This window comes from Lolium perenne, chromosome 3, assembly GCF_019359855.2.
Source record: "Lolium perenne isolate Kyuss_39 chromosome 3, Kyuss_2.0, whole genome shotgun sequence".
Lineage (NCBI taxonomy): Eukaryota > Viridiplantae > Streptophyta > Magnoliopsida > Poales > Poaceae > Lolium > Lolium perenne.
This window is the reverse complement of record NC_067246.2, coordinates 143,938,230-143,953,140: the sequence shown is the minus strand read 5'-3', so window position 1 is coordinate 143,953,140 and position 14,911 is coordinate 143,938,230. Positions and strand designations below refer to the sequence as shown.

Genomic DNA, 14,911 nt, shown 5'->3' with positions numbered 1-14,911 from the left:
CCCAAAATTCGTGTTTCTATGCCTCCATTTTTTTTTACATAGAGGATGCACATATGTACATGTTTGCCATTTTTTATACCAAAATTCAAAATGTTGCTTAGGCAAAAATGAAAAAGTTCCAGTGAAAAGTGTAACTCAGGGGTCGATATACCGTGTAACTTACTTTCAGAATAAGTAATATCAGAAGACCCATGTCCATAAAATTCTCTTTAAATGTAGGAAGAATAGCGAGATATGTTTTGTTAGAGAAAAAGAGGGTGAGGGCATCTCCAGCGCGACGCATTTTAATGTCCGCGAGCGTCCGTTTGCGTCGCGCTGCGGACGCAAAAATTACTGTTTTTGTCCGCGCGTCCGTTTGCGTCTGGGGTCTGCTCCAGCGGGGCGACGCATTTATTATTATTTTTCCTTTTTTCCCTCTTCTCCATTTAAACATAGTTTCAAATATAATATTTTGAAACATGATTTTACACAAACTAAAACATAGTTTAGAACATGGTTTACACAAACTAACACATAGTTTGAACCATGGTGGACACAAATATAATTTTTTTTAAAAAAGAAGCCAGTTGTGTTGATTTCCGTATGTTCGCTGCCAAGAAAGAACATTCAAGGGCACACCCAATCACCCAAACTGGAAAATCCAGCGGGAGGAGATGGTGCCCTTGTTGGTTCTACCGATGAGACGAACATCCAGAAACCTCGCTACTGGCTTCATCTGGCCCGTAGCCAGATTCGCTGCAAAGAAAGAACACTCAACGTTCTAACTATCGGTGTTGGAGCCGGAGTCGTCGGTGTGGTAGTGCCTGCGGCAGGCTCTGTCGTCGAACACCTTGACGATCATCTCGCCGTCCCCCTCGTAGAGGAAGGTGAGCTGGCAGCCGAGCTCGAGGTTGAGGTCACGGGCGAACTTGTCCCACCCCGTGTGCATGTACATCTTGCCATGCCCGTCGAACAGGACCTCCACGGTCCAGCGGCAGAAGTTGCGGCTGGCCTCCCGTAGCTGCAACTATGCCGGCTCGACGCCGTCGACGAACTCGGCGAACTTGTCCGGTAGCCGCTTGATGACGAGTGGGTCGTCGTCAATGCGGAGGAGGAACTCGAAGTAGCGCTCCTCCTGCGAGGATGAGGAGGGCGCAGGCGACGACGAGCATGGGGACGTAGCTGCTCCACCACGGTGGCCCCTGCCCCGGCCACGGGGGCGCCCAGGGCCGCGGCCTCGACCGCCTCGCCGGCCACCAGGACCGGCCATGGACTTCCTCGCGGGCTTGACTGCGTCGCAGAAACACCTAGGCGGCGCTACGGTCGAGCTTTGTGGTGGCTAGGGTTTCTTTGGAGGAGTGGATGAGGAAGAAGAACGCGCGCCCCTTTATATAGGCCGGCGGCATGCGGTGGCCGCGGGACGCGTGTCGTCGCCATTAACGTGGTTGACGGAGGTGGGCGGCCGCTCGGCAGCCGAGGCATTGTCGCCTTTAACGTGGCGCGAGCGACGCAGCGGCGCAGTCGCTGGCGCGTTCGAGAAAACGCATCGACGCAGGGTCGCTACCAGGTGGGCCCGACGAATCGTCCGCCAGACGCGAGCGGATGTTTTCGGACGTCTGCAGAGACGCATCCGAGTCGCATATTTGGGCCAGGTTTGCGTGTCCACGGACGGTTCGATCACTTTGCATCGCCCCACTGGAAGTGGTGCCAGACGCATTTCCGGCCACGGCCGTTGGAGATGCTGAAGGCCGAAGTTACCTACTAGTACTACCATGGATGCATCGACCAAGAGTTGACCCATCTTCCCAAGGGAGTTGACACTGTCCATTTTCCACCCGGGATTAAACAAGGATGGCTGTGAGCCAATAGGAAGCCAAGATCCAGCCATTATGACATCGACAAAAGAATTCTTGTGAAATCCACGCTAATTACGAGCAGTAATTCACCGCTCCAATAGCTCATCCATCCTTTAGTTTAGATCGGTGTGCTTCTCCCTCCCCTCCCCCGTCGCATTCCTCCAAAATTTTCCAGTTTAGATCTGCGCTTCGCGCTCGTCGCCGCCTCCGCCTCCGACCCCCAGCAAGGCCGGCATGGAGGAGACGCCGCCGCAGCTGCAGCCGCAGGCGGCGCACGCGTCTCCTCCCTTCCCGGCGGTCTTCACCCCGCCGCGCGCTCTCTCCTCGCGGGGCAGCCCCACTATCCCCAGCCCCAGCCCCAGCGGGCCCGCGCAGTTCAGCACCCCGCCGGGGCCGCCCGTCTTCTCCTCGCCCCTGCGCCCCGCCGCCGTGCCCTTCCGCACCACCCCGGTTTCGCCCCAGCCGGTACCCTTCGCCCCCCGCACCGGCTCCTCATCGTCCTCCGTCTCCCTCCCCACCTCCTCCGCCCCGCACTTCCTCAACGGCGCGGCCACACCCCACGGCCACCTCCCCTTCGCGCCGCCATCTCTCGAGGACTCCAGCGTCGACTCCCCATACGTCCTCTTCTCTGCTCGCAAGGTGAGCCACGATCATCTCCTGTGTGACTCAGAAACTATAACCCAATTATGCGTGCGCATATGCACAGTACCATGTGGATCTTACACGATCGCACCACCACTGGAGTTTGCGAATCGCGCGTGTTTTTAGATGCAGATCGTGTTCTGGTCGTGCAATTTGTCCCCTCAGAAACCTGTGCACTTTGTAACTAGTGATTTCACTTGTGTAGGTCCTAAAGCAGAAGAAACTGCTCAATGCCCCTAGCTTGGGATTCGGAGCGCTAGTTTCGCCGGGGAGGGAGGTGTCGCCAGGTCCGGAAGCCTTGGAGCGCGATCCACGCCGTTGCCTCAACTGCGGGGCTTATGTGAATCTGTACTGCGACGTGCTGATTGGCTCTGGGCAGTGGCAGTGTGTCATTTGCAAGAAACTGAACAGCAGTGAGGGCGAATTCGTGGTCTCCAGCAAGCATGACCTGCTTCAGTGGCCAGAGCTCGCATCCTCGGCTGTCGACTATGTGCATTCAGGGAATAGGCGGCCAGGCTTTGTCCCCATGTCCGACTCGAGGGTGTCTGGTCCCATTTTTATTCTCATAGATGAGTGCCTCGACGAGGCGCACCTGCAGCACCTGCAGGGCTCCTTGCATGCGTTTCTGGATTCGCTCCCTCCCACTGCAAGGATTGGAATCATCTCCTATGGGAGAACTGTCTCCGTGTACGATTTTTCAGAGGGGGCAGCAGTGTCAGCGGATGTGCTACCTGGAAATAAGTCGCCCACCCATGATTCATTGAAGGCCCTAATCTATGGGACGGGGGTGTACTTGTCTCCTGTACATGCTTCGCTTCCTGTTGCACACACAATATTCTCATCTCTCAGACCCTACCAGTTAAGTCTGGCAGAAGTGTCGAGGGACCGATGCCTTGGTGCTGCCGTAGAGGTTGCGCTTGGTATTATTCAAGGGCCATCAGCGGAGTTATCTCGTGGAATCATCAAGAGATCAGGAGGCAACTGCAGGATCTTAGTGTGTGCTGGTGGCCCCAACACGTTTGGACCAGGATCGGTGCCTCATTCTGTTCAACACCCAAACTATGCTTACCTTGAGAAGACAGCTATGAAGTGGATGGACAGGCTTGGTCATGAAGCACAGAGACACAGTACCATCGTTGACATTCTTTGTGCTGGGACCTGTCCAGTGAGGGTTCCTGTCCTGCAGCCATTGGCAAAGTGTTCTGGAGGCGTGCTTTTACTTCATGATGATTTTGGAGAGGCCTTTGGGGTCAACTTGCAAAGGGCGTCGACTAGAGCAGCTGGCTCCCATGGCTTATTTGAGATTAGATGTTCAGATGGAATGCTTGTGACTCAAGTAATTGGCCCTGGTGAAGAGGCTTCTCCTGATTCTCATGAAACATTCAAGAATGATACTTCATTTTGTATCCAGATGCACAGTGTTGAAGAAACACAGAGTTTTTCCGTGTCTATGGAGACAAAAAGTGATATCAGCAGTGATTTTGTTTACTTCCAGTTTGCAGTCCGTTACTCTAATATTTATCAATCAGAAATTACCAGGGTGGTCACTACCAGGCTTCAAACCGTTGATGGTTTGTCTGCGTATCTTTCAAGTGTACAAGAAGATGTAGCTTCAGTTATCATTGGCAAGAGAACTGTCTTACGCGCCAGAACCGCCTCTGATTCTGTTGACATGAGGCTCACAGTTGATGAAAGAGTTAAGGACATTGCTATCAAATTTGGTACTCAGGTTCCAAAATCAAAGCTTTATCGTTTCCCAAAAGAGCTGTCATCGTTACCTGAGTGCTTATTTCATTTGAGAAGGGGCCCACTCTTAGGTAGCATCATAGGACATGAAGATGAAAGGTCAGTTGTTAGGAGTTTGTTCTTGAATGCATCATTTGACCTGTCGCTACGTATGCTGGCACCTCGCTGTATAATGCATCGAGAAGGTGGCACATTTGAGGAGCTGCCAGCATATGATCTTGCCATGCAATCAAATAATGCAGTGGCACTGGATCACGGAACTGATATTTTCATTTGGTTGGTAAGTCATATCCTATATGATCTGTCTCTCTTATCGCATAATCTTAGTTTTTTAACTGTATGTTAGTTAACTCAACTTGATTTTCAACTTATCATCATTCTTGACGATATGATTTTGTTTTCACTCCATATTTCTATGTTCCAGATCTTTTCAGCTAGTAAAAAGGCCACAGTACTGCTAATGTTGTGTTTCATAGAATAAAAGCTGGTTGTCCACTCTCTGTTCCCACTCTGTTTATGAAAGGAAAACAAAAATGAAGCATGGGATTTTAGTAGTATCATGTTCGGGGAAATTAACTTTCTACGAGGAATATTAGTTTCTGTAATTGTAATATTGTATGTAATAAGATTTTGCAAGAGATAGTGTGAATGCATTGGAATTATTAAATTATCAATTGAGGTTAGTTGGTGGTTAGAATGAATATAGAGATCTCATGAATTTATGTTTAAACTAGCAGAATGCCCGTGCTTCGCTACGGAGCAAACGACCGTTAATATATTTTAGATGTATCAAGGGTGGAAAGTGTTTCATTTTTCAAATTTGGAAGCCCTCCAAAATTTTTGTGGTGATGCCGATGTATAATGGGTGCCAGGCTTCCCCTAAAAACCATAACGAACTTGCGGTTAATTAGATTTTTCAAAGCATCAATTTCATAATGGAGTTTGATATTAATACATATGAGTGTCAACAATACAAGATTCAACATAATGTTCTAACAATAACGAAAAATAAGCTCAGTTTAATCTTTATCATTTCGAACAGATAAAAATGAGAGTCTATAATTTATGATCCCCAAATGTTTCGTGGATTTATTTAATAATGAGAAAATTGTAAACGTATTTAAATTGGGTACATAACCTTTCTATAACTCCTTAAAAAACCAGAGCATGAACATATACCATGGATCAACAGAAAACTTGTTGAGATAGTAAGTAGATGTGACCGAGGCAAAAGTATCGGGAGCGAAGGACGAGAGGGATAATGACTATCAGTTATGGGTGGTATTTGGTTTGTAATTTCTAGATATGTGACACCATACATTCACAAGTTTCACCTTAATAGTAAAGATTTGTTAATTCTAGCCGATTTACACGGAGGGATTTTTTGAGATAGTAAGTCGATGTGACCGAGACAAAATTATCGAGAGCGAAGGACGCAAGGCATAAGGATTGCCTAAGAACGCCTACGCCTACTCGTCGTCGTCGTCGCTGTCGATCACGACGAGCTCCAGTACCAGCCACGACCAGTTGGCAAGCGGCGGAACATACACCGGTGCCGCCGGCGGTGGTGGAGATGGAGCAGCCCACGTCTGTGGTGGTGGTTGAGCAGCCCACTCCGGTGGTGGAGGTGGAGCTGCCCACGGGTTGTACGGCGAAGGTGGAGGCGGTGGTTGCACCGGTTGCGGGGCCGAGTCCTCGAGCGCCCGTCGTAGGGCCTCTTCCTCCGTGAGGCCCAGCGGCATGATGTCAGTGGCGTACCAGGGCAGCGGCGGCTGCACCGGTCGGTCCACCTCCGAGACGAGGACGCCGAGCCTCGTGATCTTGTCGTCCGTCATTGTCGCCGGGTACTCGAACTACCGGCCCTCCGCCATGGCCAATTGCCATTCCTGGAAAATGCAGGCGACGCAGTCTTCGCTGTCATCTTTGGCCTCCTCGTTGTGGTATGCCAGCACGTAGTTGTAGTTGTCGTCCTCCTCGTCGTCCTGTGGAGGTGCCGACGGCTCCCGTGTTCGCTGAAGAGGCAGCGGTGGATAGTCAAAAGGGAACTCTATGTCGCCGAGGAAGCCTGCCATCCTCCTCGGATCCTTCTCGGTCTTGCGCCAGGTGCGCCAGGTGTTGGAGTCGATGGCGTAGGCAGGATCAGCGTGGAGGTCCGACGGCAGGTACCACCGCCGGTGCCGGATCTCGGCGCTCCTCTCTGGCTCGCGCGGAGGCACCAGCGGGACAGGCACCCGGAGGTATATGAGCCGCCAGCCGCCGCTAGGCAGGTGCACGTCCCGCCAGCCAGCGCACCGCGTCTAGTTGCTGTACATGAGGCACGCCACGTTGACGGACAGCGGCACCCTGTGCGTCCGCTCCGCCTTCTTGGTGCCGCTACGGGGCGCCTCGAAGTTGTTCTTCTTCTTCCCCATGGTGATGCGGTGGCGCACGGTGGTGAGGGGTTGGAGTGGAGGTGTCAGTGGTGTGGGCGATGCCAGAGACGATGTCATCGACTTTTAAGGCCGGGCCCGCGCGGGACACGATGTCATTGATGGCGACACAGAAGCCCAGCTGCCGCCCGCCAGTGCGTGTACAAAAGAGGCAGTCGCGACATTGATGGCGAAGGCTGCGGCGAAGACGCGGAAGCGATGCCCTCGATACAGCCCTATGGCTCGCTGCCAGGCGGGCTCGGTGGAAAAGTGAGCGGTCATTTGGGGCGTCTGCGCCGCATCCCAGGCGCAGATATGCGCCGCATTTGCGTCGCTGCGGACAGCCCGATTACTATGCGTCACCCGCTGGAGCTGGTTCCTGACACATTTTCGGCCCGCTCAGATACAAATGGTGCCTTAGCGTCTGTTTGCGTCGCCCGCTCGAGCTCCACAAAACACATGCGCACATGTACATTAGTGGAAAACTTGGCCTACATGAGATACCCAGCCAAGCCGTGGACAAGAGCAGTTCCCACCCGTCCTTCCTGCCGCCGCTGCTTCTGATTTGGCTGCCCGTCGCTGCGCTCCGTCAGAAAGGTTCTTCCTTGCCAAACTGCGTGGTCGCCATCCCGAACCCGCGATTCCATTTTCGCTAAGTAGCCTGCCTGCCTCGCTGGGTCGTGGGTATGTGCTTCGTTGTGTCTAAGGAACGGGAAAGAAGGAACTGAGATTGAATTAGGAAAAGGGAGAGCGTGGCAAGAAAATCGGAGGCAATTAAAATGCCTTATATCACGAATGTGCTAACGCAGAAATTCAGAGCCAACAGCCACCCCCGATTTTTCTTCCACACAAGAGAGCTACGCGTCAGATAAGGTAGGGCGCGCAGGGTTTTTTTTTTTCAAGATTGCGTTGAGATAAATCATCTTGGTAAGATAAAGACGTGTTAGTTGAGAAAGATTTTGCAAGAGATAGTGTGAATGCATTGGAATTATTAAATTATCAATTGAGGTTAGTTGGTGGTTAGAATGAATATAGAGATCTCATGAATTTATGTTTAAATGATGTTGAATCTTGATAGACTAGGGCCGCAGAATGAAGTCATTCTTTGTTGATCTACTTAACCTATAAATGATGTTGAATTATTGTTTTGCTGACTACTGATACTGTTTTGGTTGTTTGTCATAACCATATAAAAAGTAATATTTCCTGAGTTTCATTTTGATTCTATGTGCTTACAGGGTGCTGAACTAGCAACCCAAGAAGGACAAAGTGCAGCAGCTTTAGCAGCATGTCGTACACTGGCAGAAGAGCTCAGTGAGCTTCGTTTTCCAGCTCCCAGGATACTTTCATTCAGAGTCAGTTTCCCTGTTCTCGATCTTCACCCAAATTACAACTGCTTTCTGTCTTTCCCTCTTGTCAACTCTTCCCTATCAGAGTATTATACTCTTTCCATCCCATGAAAGTTGTCTTAGATTTATCAAAACTTGGATCTATCTAGACACTATCTAGTGTGTGAATACGTCCATATTTAGACAAATCTAAGACAAGTTTCATGGGACGGATGGAGTATTTTATACGACCCATGTGTTGTTAGATTATATCATATTAATAGGAATTTTGGCAATTGAAACATCATTTGCTTTGAAGTGCTTGATATGCCCTATGTTTTGAATTCGCTCGTTTTGATTTCAAATCAGTGCGACAATACTTCCATATTGACTAACTGTGCAACTAGCATGAACCACCACTTGCACAGAGCTACATTCTTGGTTTTGCTCACTTTTTTCTTCTTCTTGGGTGTTTCTGGTACAGGAAGGGAGCTCTCAGGCTAGATACTTTGTCTCACGCCTGATTCCAGCTCACAAGGACCCTACTTACGAGCAGGTAATAATCTCTCTGGACTTTACCCGTGACATTCTGGTTCTCCTGTATTCATCCACACCGGTTTATTTCACTGATACTGCTTACGGGCTATGGCAGCTAGTAATGTGTTTCACTGGTAAAGCAAATTGTGAGCCGTCCCGTAATTGTTAACATGGGCACTTTTCATGTTTCAGGAGTCGAGATTCCCTCAGCTACGGACCCTTACTCCTGAACTGAGGGCTAGGTTAAAGAGCAGCTTCATCCACTTCGATGACCCTAGTTTCTGCGAGTGGATGCGCAGCCTCAAACTGGTCCCACCGGAACCAAGTTAACACAAATATAATCAGATGAGTGCAATCCGAAATGGTGTATAGCAACGAGACGGTGGGGTTTGGCTTCTGACAAAGTTGCCAAACGGTAGCAGAAAGCTTTGTGGAGTACACTTTAGGGCCCAAACACATGTTTGGGTTCAGTGAAGCGCCATTTAGGGTGCAGCGGAGGTTGTATGATTTTGCTCGATTCTTTTCTCTGACGTGATAGCATAAATGCATTCTCTTGTCATACAGGTGCGGAATTTTACACAATAATATCATCTAGATGTTCTCCCTTTGAAGAGTTAGTTGGACTTGGGTGTTACACAGTGCAACTCTGGCCTTACTATTCTTTTGATTCCTTTTGTTCGTTTGGAGTGGGTCACAGTTCTCCATTTGCATAATCAGATAGTGTTGTACATTATTACAGTCTTTCATTTGCTCTCGATTTTTTGTGATAACTGGTATTTGGTGAGCGCTATGGTGAAAACATAAATACAGATATTTCGTGCTAAGCTGCTAAGTAGCTGTCCAAAATGGCAAAGGGCCACCGACACCTCCGATATTGGCATGATTGCCGCTTGAAGTCGCACATGGTGCTTTTTTTTTTTTGAACACAAAGGGCCCTCTGGCCCTGGAATCTGTATTACAGTGGAGTCCCTAAATATTACTAGATTTTTCCAACCTAAGGTCGCAACATTTGCTGCGATACTGTAGTGACCTAGCATACCACTGCATTTTGTACTATACAAGTCGTTGATATGATACTTATGAAGGGATTTCTTCACAAATATGACATCCCTTAGAGTGGTACAACAGAAACATTGCAGATCACAAGCACTTCAAATTATTATTATTATTATTATTACAAACCATAAGTTCACAACCACTCGGTATTCTCACAGGTCCGATGAGAACACCATAAAGACTTAACTTGTTCAAGGTACTCTTACAACTCAAACTACGCAGGTAGACATGATGAGAACTCAACAACTTATTTAGGTAAGCCACTACGCTGCTCGGCTCTACTATGCCTACGGCATAACTCTACTCCTCCACCTCCACTTCTTCGGTGCCGTAGACTGTCCAATAGTCCACTCCTTCGACACCTCCGGACAGGTCTGGCTCCTCGTAGACCACCTCATTTTCACAGTTTAGCAAGGATTTAGAAAGAAAGTGAGTACATGGGTACTCAACAAGCTCAAAACAAAAGGTGTTTGATGCACTAGGTACGACCATTGATCAGAAGATCTCATGTCAATGCATGTTTCGCAAACATTTCTTCAAAATGTTTATTTTATTCTGAAAACTATTCCCGCCAATCTTCATAGGTTGATCAGAACTTTAAAGAGTTCCTTTGCTGCCGCGTTTGTAGTCTCCTTCCCGGAAAAGGGAGTGACAAGCCATAATTTGATACACTCTGTAGAGGAGTGTTACTTTTTCCATCAGAGAACTTATCCTTGTTGCCAACCGGGCATACTTTCCCGTCCACACTTCCTTGGTGTGAGACCTAGTATAAGAACCAAGCCAATCACTGTCTTTTGCGCGACCTCTCATACCCACCCTTTTGTATTCAGACGGCCCTCGATCGCTTACTAATCTAGAGCGCTTGATCCTCGGCCATGATACAATCCATCTTAGACCCTATTGCACAAGACGTCCACCTAGGACCGGAGAGCTTAATGGCCTCTCAACCTTATCGTGGGACCAGCAACACCCACACGACTGCGACAAATAGGCATCCGCTGAGATGCGAAAGGAAGAAGATACAGCTGACTTCCCCAGAGCCATTGTAGATCTTATGGTTAACGTGATATGTACGACACTAGAATCACAGACGGCATTGATGATTAGTCCTAGATGAGTAGAACCCTTGCAATGGAACCTCCACCATCAACACATACCGTGGTTCCATTGCCCACCACATAGTCATATTTATAATTGGAAAAGTAACATTTCATTTCCAATGCAGGAGTGATAAGTATATTGATTTGCGAGAAAATTGATAGAAAGTAATCAACATGGCATGAGCAAGGGTGAACTTACCTGGAGACTGCGAGATAGTGCAGTTCAAGGGTTTGGATGGAACCTCGACCTCGGGTTCCGAAATAAGCATCATTGACCGGTAAGGACAATGTTATAAGATTCAAATGATGCATTCTTGGTGGATTTATTTTGGTTGAATCCATTTTCCCCAAAGTTTTAGTTTTAAATCTAAGATTTATTAAATATTTAAGTTTTATTAGAATATTAAATTCCTTACTAATAATTTATGATAATTGATTTATTTATCCAATAAGGAATTTCATTATAAAAAGAAAGACTTCAGATAAAAGAATTTAGCTTTCTAGAAAATATCTGAGTTAACAAGTATCTATATAAAGATCTGAAATTTCCTTGATTTTATTTCCAAGGAAATTATTCTTAATTAATTTACTTTGAATTTGAAGTTTATTTAAAATCTCTTTAACCACAATTTTATTATTTATTTTATTTTAGATTTTATTGTGGTTAAGGAATATTTTTACTTTATTATTCATATTTTTCTTGAATTTTTAGAGTTCATTTGTGTTTATTTGCAATTTTCAAAGTGAAAATGGTTAAAACTAAATGTGAAAAGACCAAAATACCCCCTGGTCCCACTGGTCAGCCCAACCAGTGGTTGTACTGTTATGCCTACTGCTGATGTTCTTGCTACTATGCCTACTGCTATTGTTCTTGCTACTATACCTACTGATGATGTTATTGCGATGGATTGCTCTAGGACTTGCAGTTACTTCTATCCTGTGTATAATCCTGTGGCTTGATCTGATGTTCATATGAGCACTAGCTGCTAGCAGTAGCTTGCAGAATTTATGTCTATGGCTGTTGTTACTCTGTTGTGACTACACCTGCTCCAATTGCTTCCTATGATGCCACTCTTGCTAGTGGTTAACTTACTAGCCTCTTGCCAAAGTATTAGTGTTACTTGATTCAATTGTTGCAGCTATACCTACCATGTATTGGTGATGCCATTGATTATTCTGGAAGCTTTGTATTACTGATGGAAAGGAATATATGAATTCCTGCGTGTTTATGGAATTCCTGATCATTTGATTATTATCATATGTTGTACTGGAGGATTTATTTAACTTAAGTAAATTGATTTACTTGATGAATTGCTTAAGCAATTATGATTCACTTTGCCGAGCTAAATGAATGAATACCAACTACTGTTCGATATCATCCATTAAAGTCTGAACCATTTGTGGGTAAGGATGACTAATCCTGTTTGTGTGGTTTAATGGGGTTTGATGTGACCTCAGTAGCTTCAGCTACTGCTACTGGTTGCTCACATTGTTGGCTATACCTGTTGGTTCTGGTCAAATAGAGATCCTCACAGTAGGGGAGATACATATGAATGCCATTGTGATTGTTTTATGATGAAAAATGGAACCTTTTGCTGGTTTAATAGCTAGGTGATGTTAGGTGGTGTAGTGGCTATCAAGGTTTTGTGTTTATCTGATCATACTTGGATATGCTTGTATTTCATATTTTGCATATCTGCATTTACTGGGTACTCCAAGTTCTTGTTTGCCTCAAATATTGCCAGCATCACTTGGTCTATACCAAGTGATGACTAATCCTATTTGAGCATCTGCTATTGTTATGATTTGAGCATGCATATGATGGATTGGATTCTCTGGATCCTTTCTAGGTATCAAGTATACCTTGCTCCAGCTCCTAGATGAAGTGTTTATGTTGCAGTGATGGTTTGCTTGATCTTGTGGTGAAAGCTTGTCCTTCTCCTCCTAGCTCTTGATGATCTTCTTCTTCCAATCCACCATTTCTGGTTCTTTGGTTGGTTTGGTTTGGATGGGTTGGAGAGGAATAGCTTGAGCTGTGATGAATAACTGCTATTGCTCTTGTTGTTTTCCTGCTAGCTTGTGTCGATGGTTGTGAATGACTATTGTATATATTTGCATGTTTGTGTTTCATCTTGGCTTGACACCTCAAGCAGTGAGTCACTTGTGAGATGTGGAGCATGCACAGGGGCAGGCTTGAGCATATCCTATGCTTGGCATGTGTGTGTGTGGCTTGGGACTTGACCCCCTACCTGTTTGTACTGCTGGCTCGGTTTGTTTCCTGGTTGTTGTGGATCAGCTCAACCTGGTGACATTTATACCGGCTATGGTCATTTTATTTGATTCCCCAAGTGGCATTGCCACTTGGTATCATTTTCTCTTTCTATTTGTGCAGGAATTCAACATTGAGCGAGGATTCGAGAAGAACATGAAATGATCTGTGAGACTTTAGTCTAGGATAAATTATATACTTGTAATTTTCCTTTTATTTTGTTTTCATGTTCATTTGAGAACAATTTCATTGTAATATTCTGGAATATTGTAAAGACATTGTAAATGTGTGTAAATATCAATAAAGCTCAAAGTTTCCCTATGAGCTTTATGTATATGTAATTATCAAATTTTGAATTTGTGTTGTATGTTTCTTTTATGAATTTGAGTTACGCAATATCATTTCAATTACATTATGTTTTATTGAATTCAGTTATGATTCATATTTCAAATTTTAAATTCACAAAATTCCCTCCTAAAACCCTAGATTCGAAAGAGATCATGTCAAAATTCATCGCACTCTCATTACACTAAACTCTATTTGCAACGAGAGAGAAACCTCGATCCCTCTTAGGTTTTATGCAGTTAAACGCGAAAATTTCCCCCGTTTTGCGATGCAATGCACAACCCTTTGCTAAATCTTCCCCGTGTTTATCCTAAGTTCTAGGATGTTACACTTCTCCACCACCATATCCTCTTGGATTTGCTCCTCCATCAACTCCAGATCATCCGCCGCATCCCCACACTCCTCGTCCGAGGAGAACCAGCTGGTGTTCGAGGGGTAGGAGCCGCCATCATGGTCAAGCGGTGGTAGGGACAACTCGTCCTCCCCAACTAGAGATGTCTGCTCAACATGTTGCGGCGCTGGGGACTGCCACACGCAAAAGAGGCACGCAACGGCAAGAGAGGCAGTGGTCTTCTTACTGCGAGACATATCGAAGCTAGTGTGTTTGCGGGAGTGGTTATGGGTGCCAACAGGCACGCAGTGGTGTGGAGCTTTATATGGAGGTAGGATACAAGGGATATTCATTTCAGCTCACGGGTGTATATGAACCTACTATGTAAAAACACATTTTAAAATATCAAAAAAAATTAAAACAAAATTGTGCATGTACATCTAGTCATTCTATATTCGCACAAAAGTTTTCAAGAAAAAAGAACATTTTTTATGTCCCGTGCAAAAAGACAATTTTTGATGTCCAAAACATGACTATTTACCGGACATTTTTTGTCTTTTTTATACAAACCATATAAAATGTTCGTTCGTTTCTCCCCAAAACTTGTGTGCGAATATAGAATGTCCATATGTATTTGCGAAATTTTATCTCAGATTTTTTTTTACATTTTTAAATTATATTTATTATATATTTTATATAATAAGTTCATATGCACCTATGTGCCAAAACACCACCTCCTAGGATACACGTCCTATGAAGCCGCCTCGCCACCAACACGTGGCATACTGCAGGAGGCAAAGAGGCTACACACCTTAAAAGGGAGCCAAGAAGGAAAACGCTGATCTACCCCCGGGGGAACGAACGCTCCTATCCTCCTCCTCCGGCTACCGATGCGTGTCCCTTTGGGGCCCACACACGTGCGTCGTTCTCTGGATGCTTCCTGCTCCTTTCTCTTATCCGTCCGCCCGTTCATATCCATCACAACTCCCTATCCACACAACACACGGAGCATGGTGATGCGCCGCCGCGCGTAGACCAGTGTTGATGCGCCGTCGCTACTAGGCACATCGCTTTGCGCCGCGTCGCCCGAAGGTCTCTATCTCCTGCCTCCTTTGTCATCCTGCCACGCCCGACCGCGCCATGGCTCCACCGTCGCGAGCTCGAGCTCGAGCTCGTCGCCTTCTCTTACGGCGACACGAGCCACGCGACGGGGGGCTGCGAGTTTGGAGCCTCCATGGACGTCAGAGAAATCAGGCCACGCCGCCGCCGATGCTGGGGCGGCACAGAACTACGAGGGCGCGACCGGCGTTGTTG

General features: G+C 46.5%; 1 protein-coding gene across 1 annotated transcript; it reads left to right on the top strand.

Annotated features, from left to right (window-relative positions):
* Positions 1 to 1,810: 1,810 nt before the first annotated feature.
* On the top strand, positions 1,811 to 9,175 carry LOC127327033 (protein transport protein SEC23 A). The gene is made up of 5 exons (XM_051353808.2): positions 1,811 to 2,474; positions 2,683 to 4,503; positions 7,870 to 7,986; positions 8,444 to 8,515; positions 8,689 to 9,175. Exons 1-5 carry the CDS (start codon positions 2,070 to 2,072, stop codon positions 8,824 to 8,826), a joined length of 2,553 nt encoding a protein of 850 aa, XP_051209768.1. The 5' UTR covers positions 1,811 to 2,069; the 3' UTR covers positions 8,827 to 9,175.
* The last annotated feature ends 5,736 nt before the right edge of the window (positions 9,176 to 14,911 follow it).

Bases quoted from the DNA above. Each gene is read 5' to 3' on its own strand.
- LOC127327033 (XM_051353808.2), top strand. From the start codon at position 2,070: ATGGAGGAGACGCCGCCGCAGCTGCAGCCGCAGGCGGCGCACGCGTCT. The intron at 2,475-2,682 runs GTGAGCCACGAT...TCACTTGTGTAG, and splicing joins TCCTCTTCTCTGCTCGCAAG to GTCCTAAAGCAGAAGAAACT. The intron at 7,987-8,443 runs GTCAGTTTCCCT...TTTCTGGTACAG, and splicing joins CCAGGATACTTTCATTCAGA to GAAGGGAGCTCTCAGGCTAG.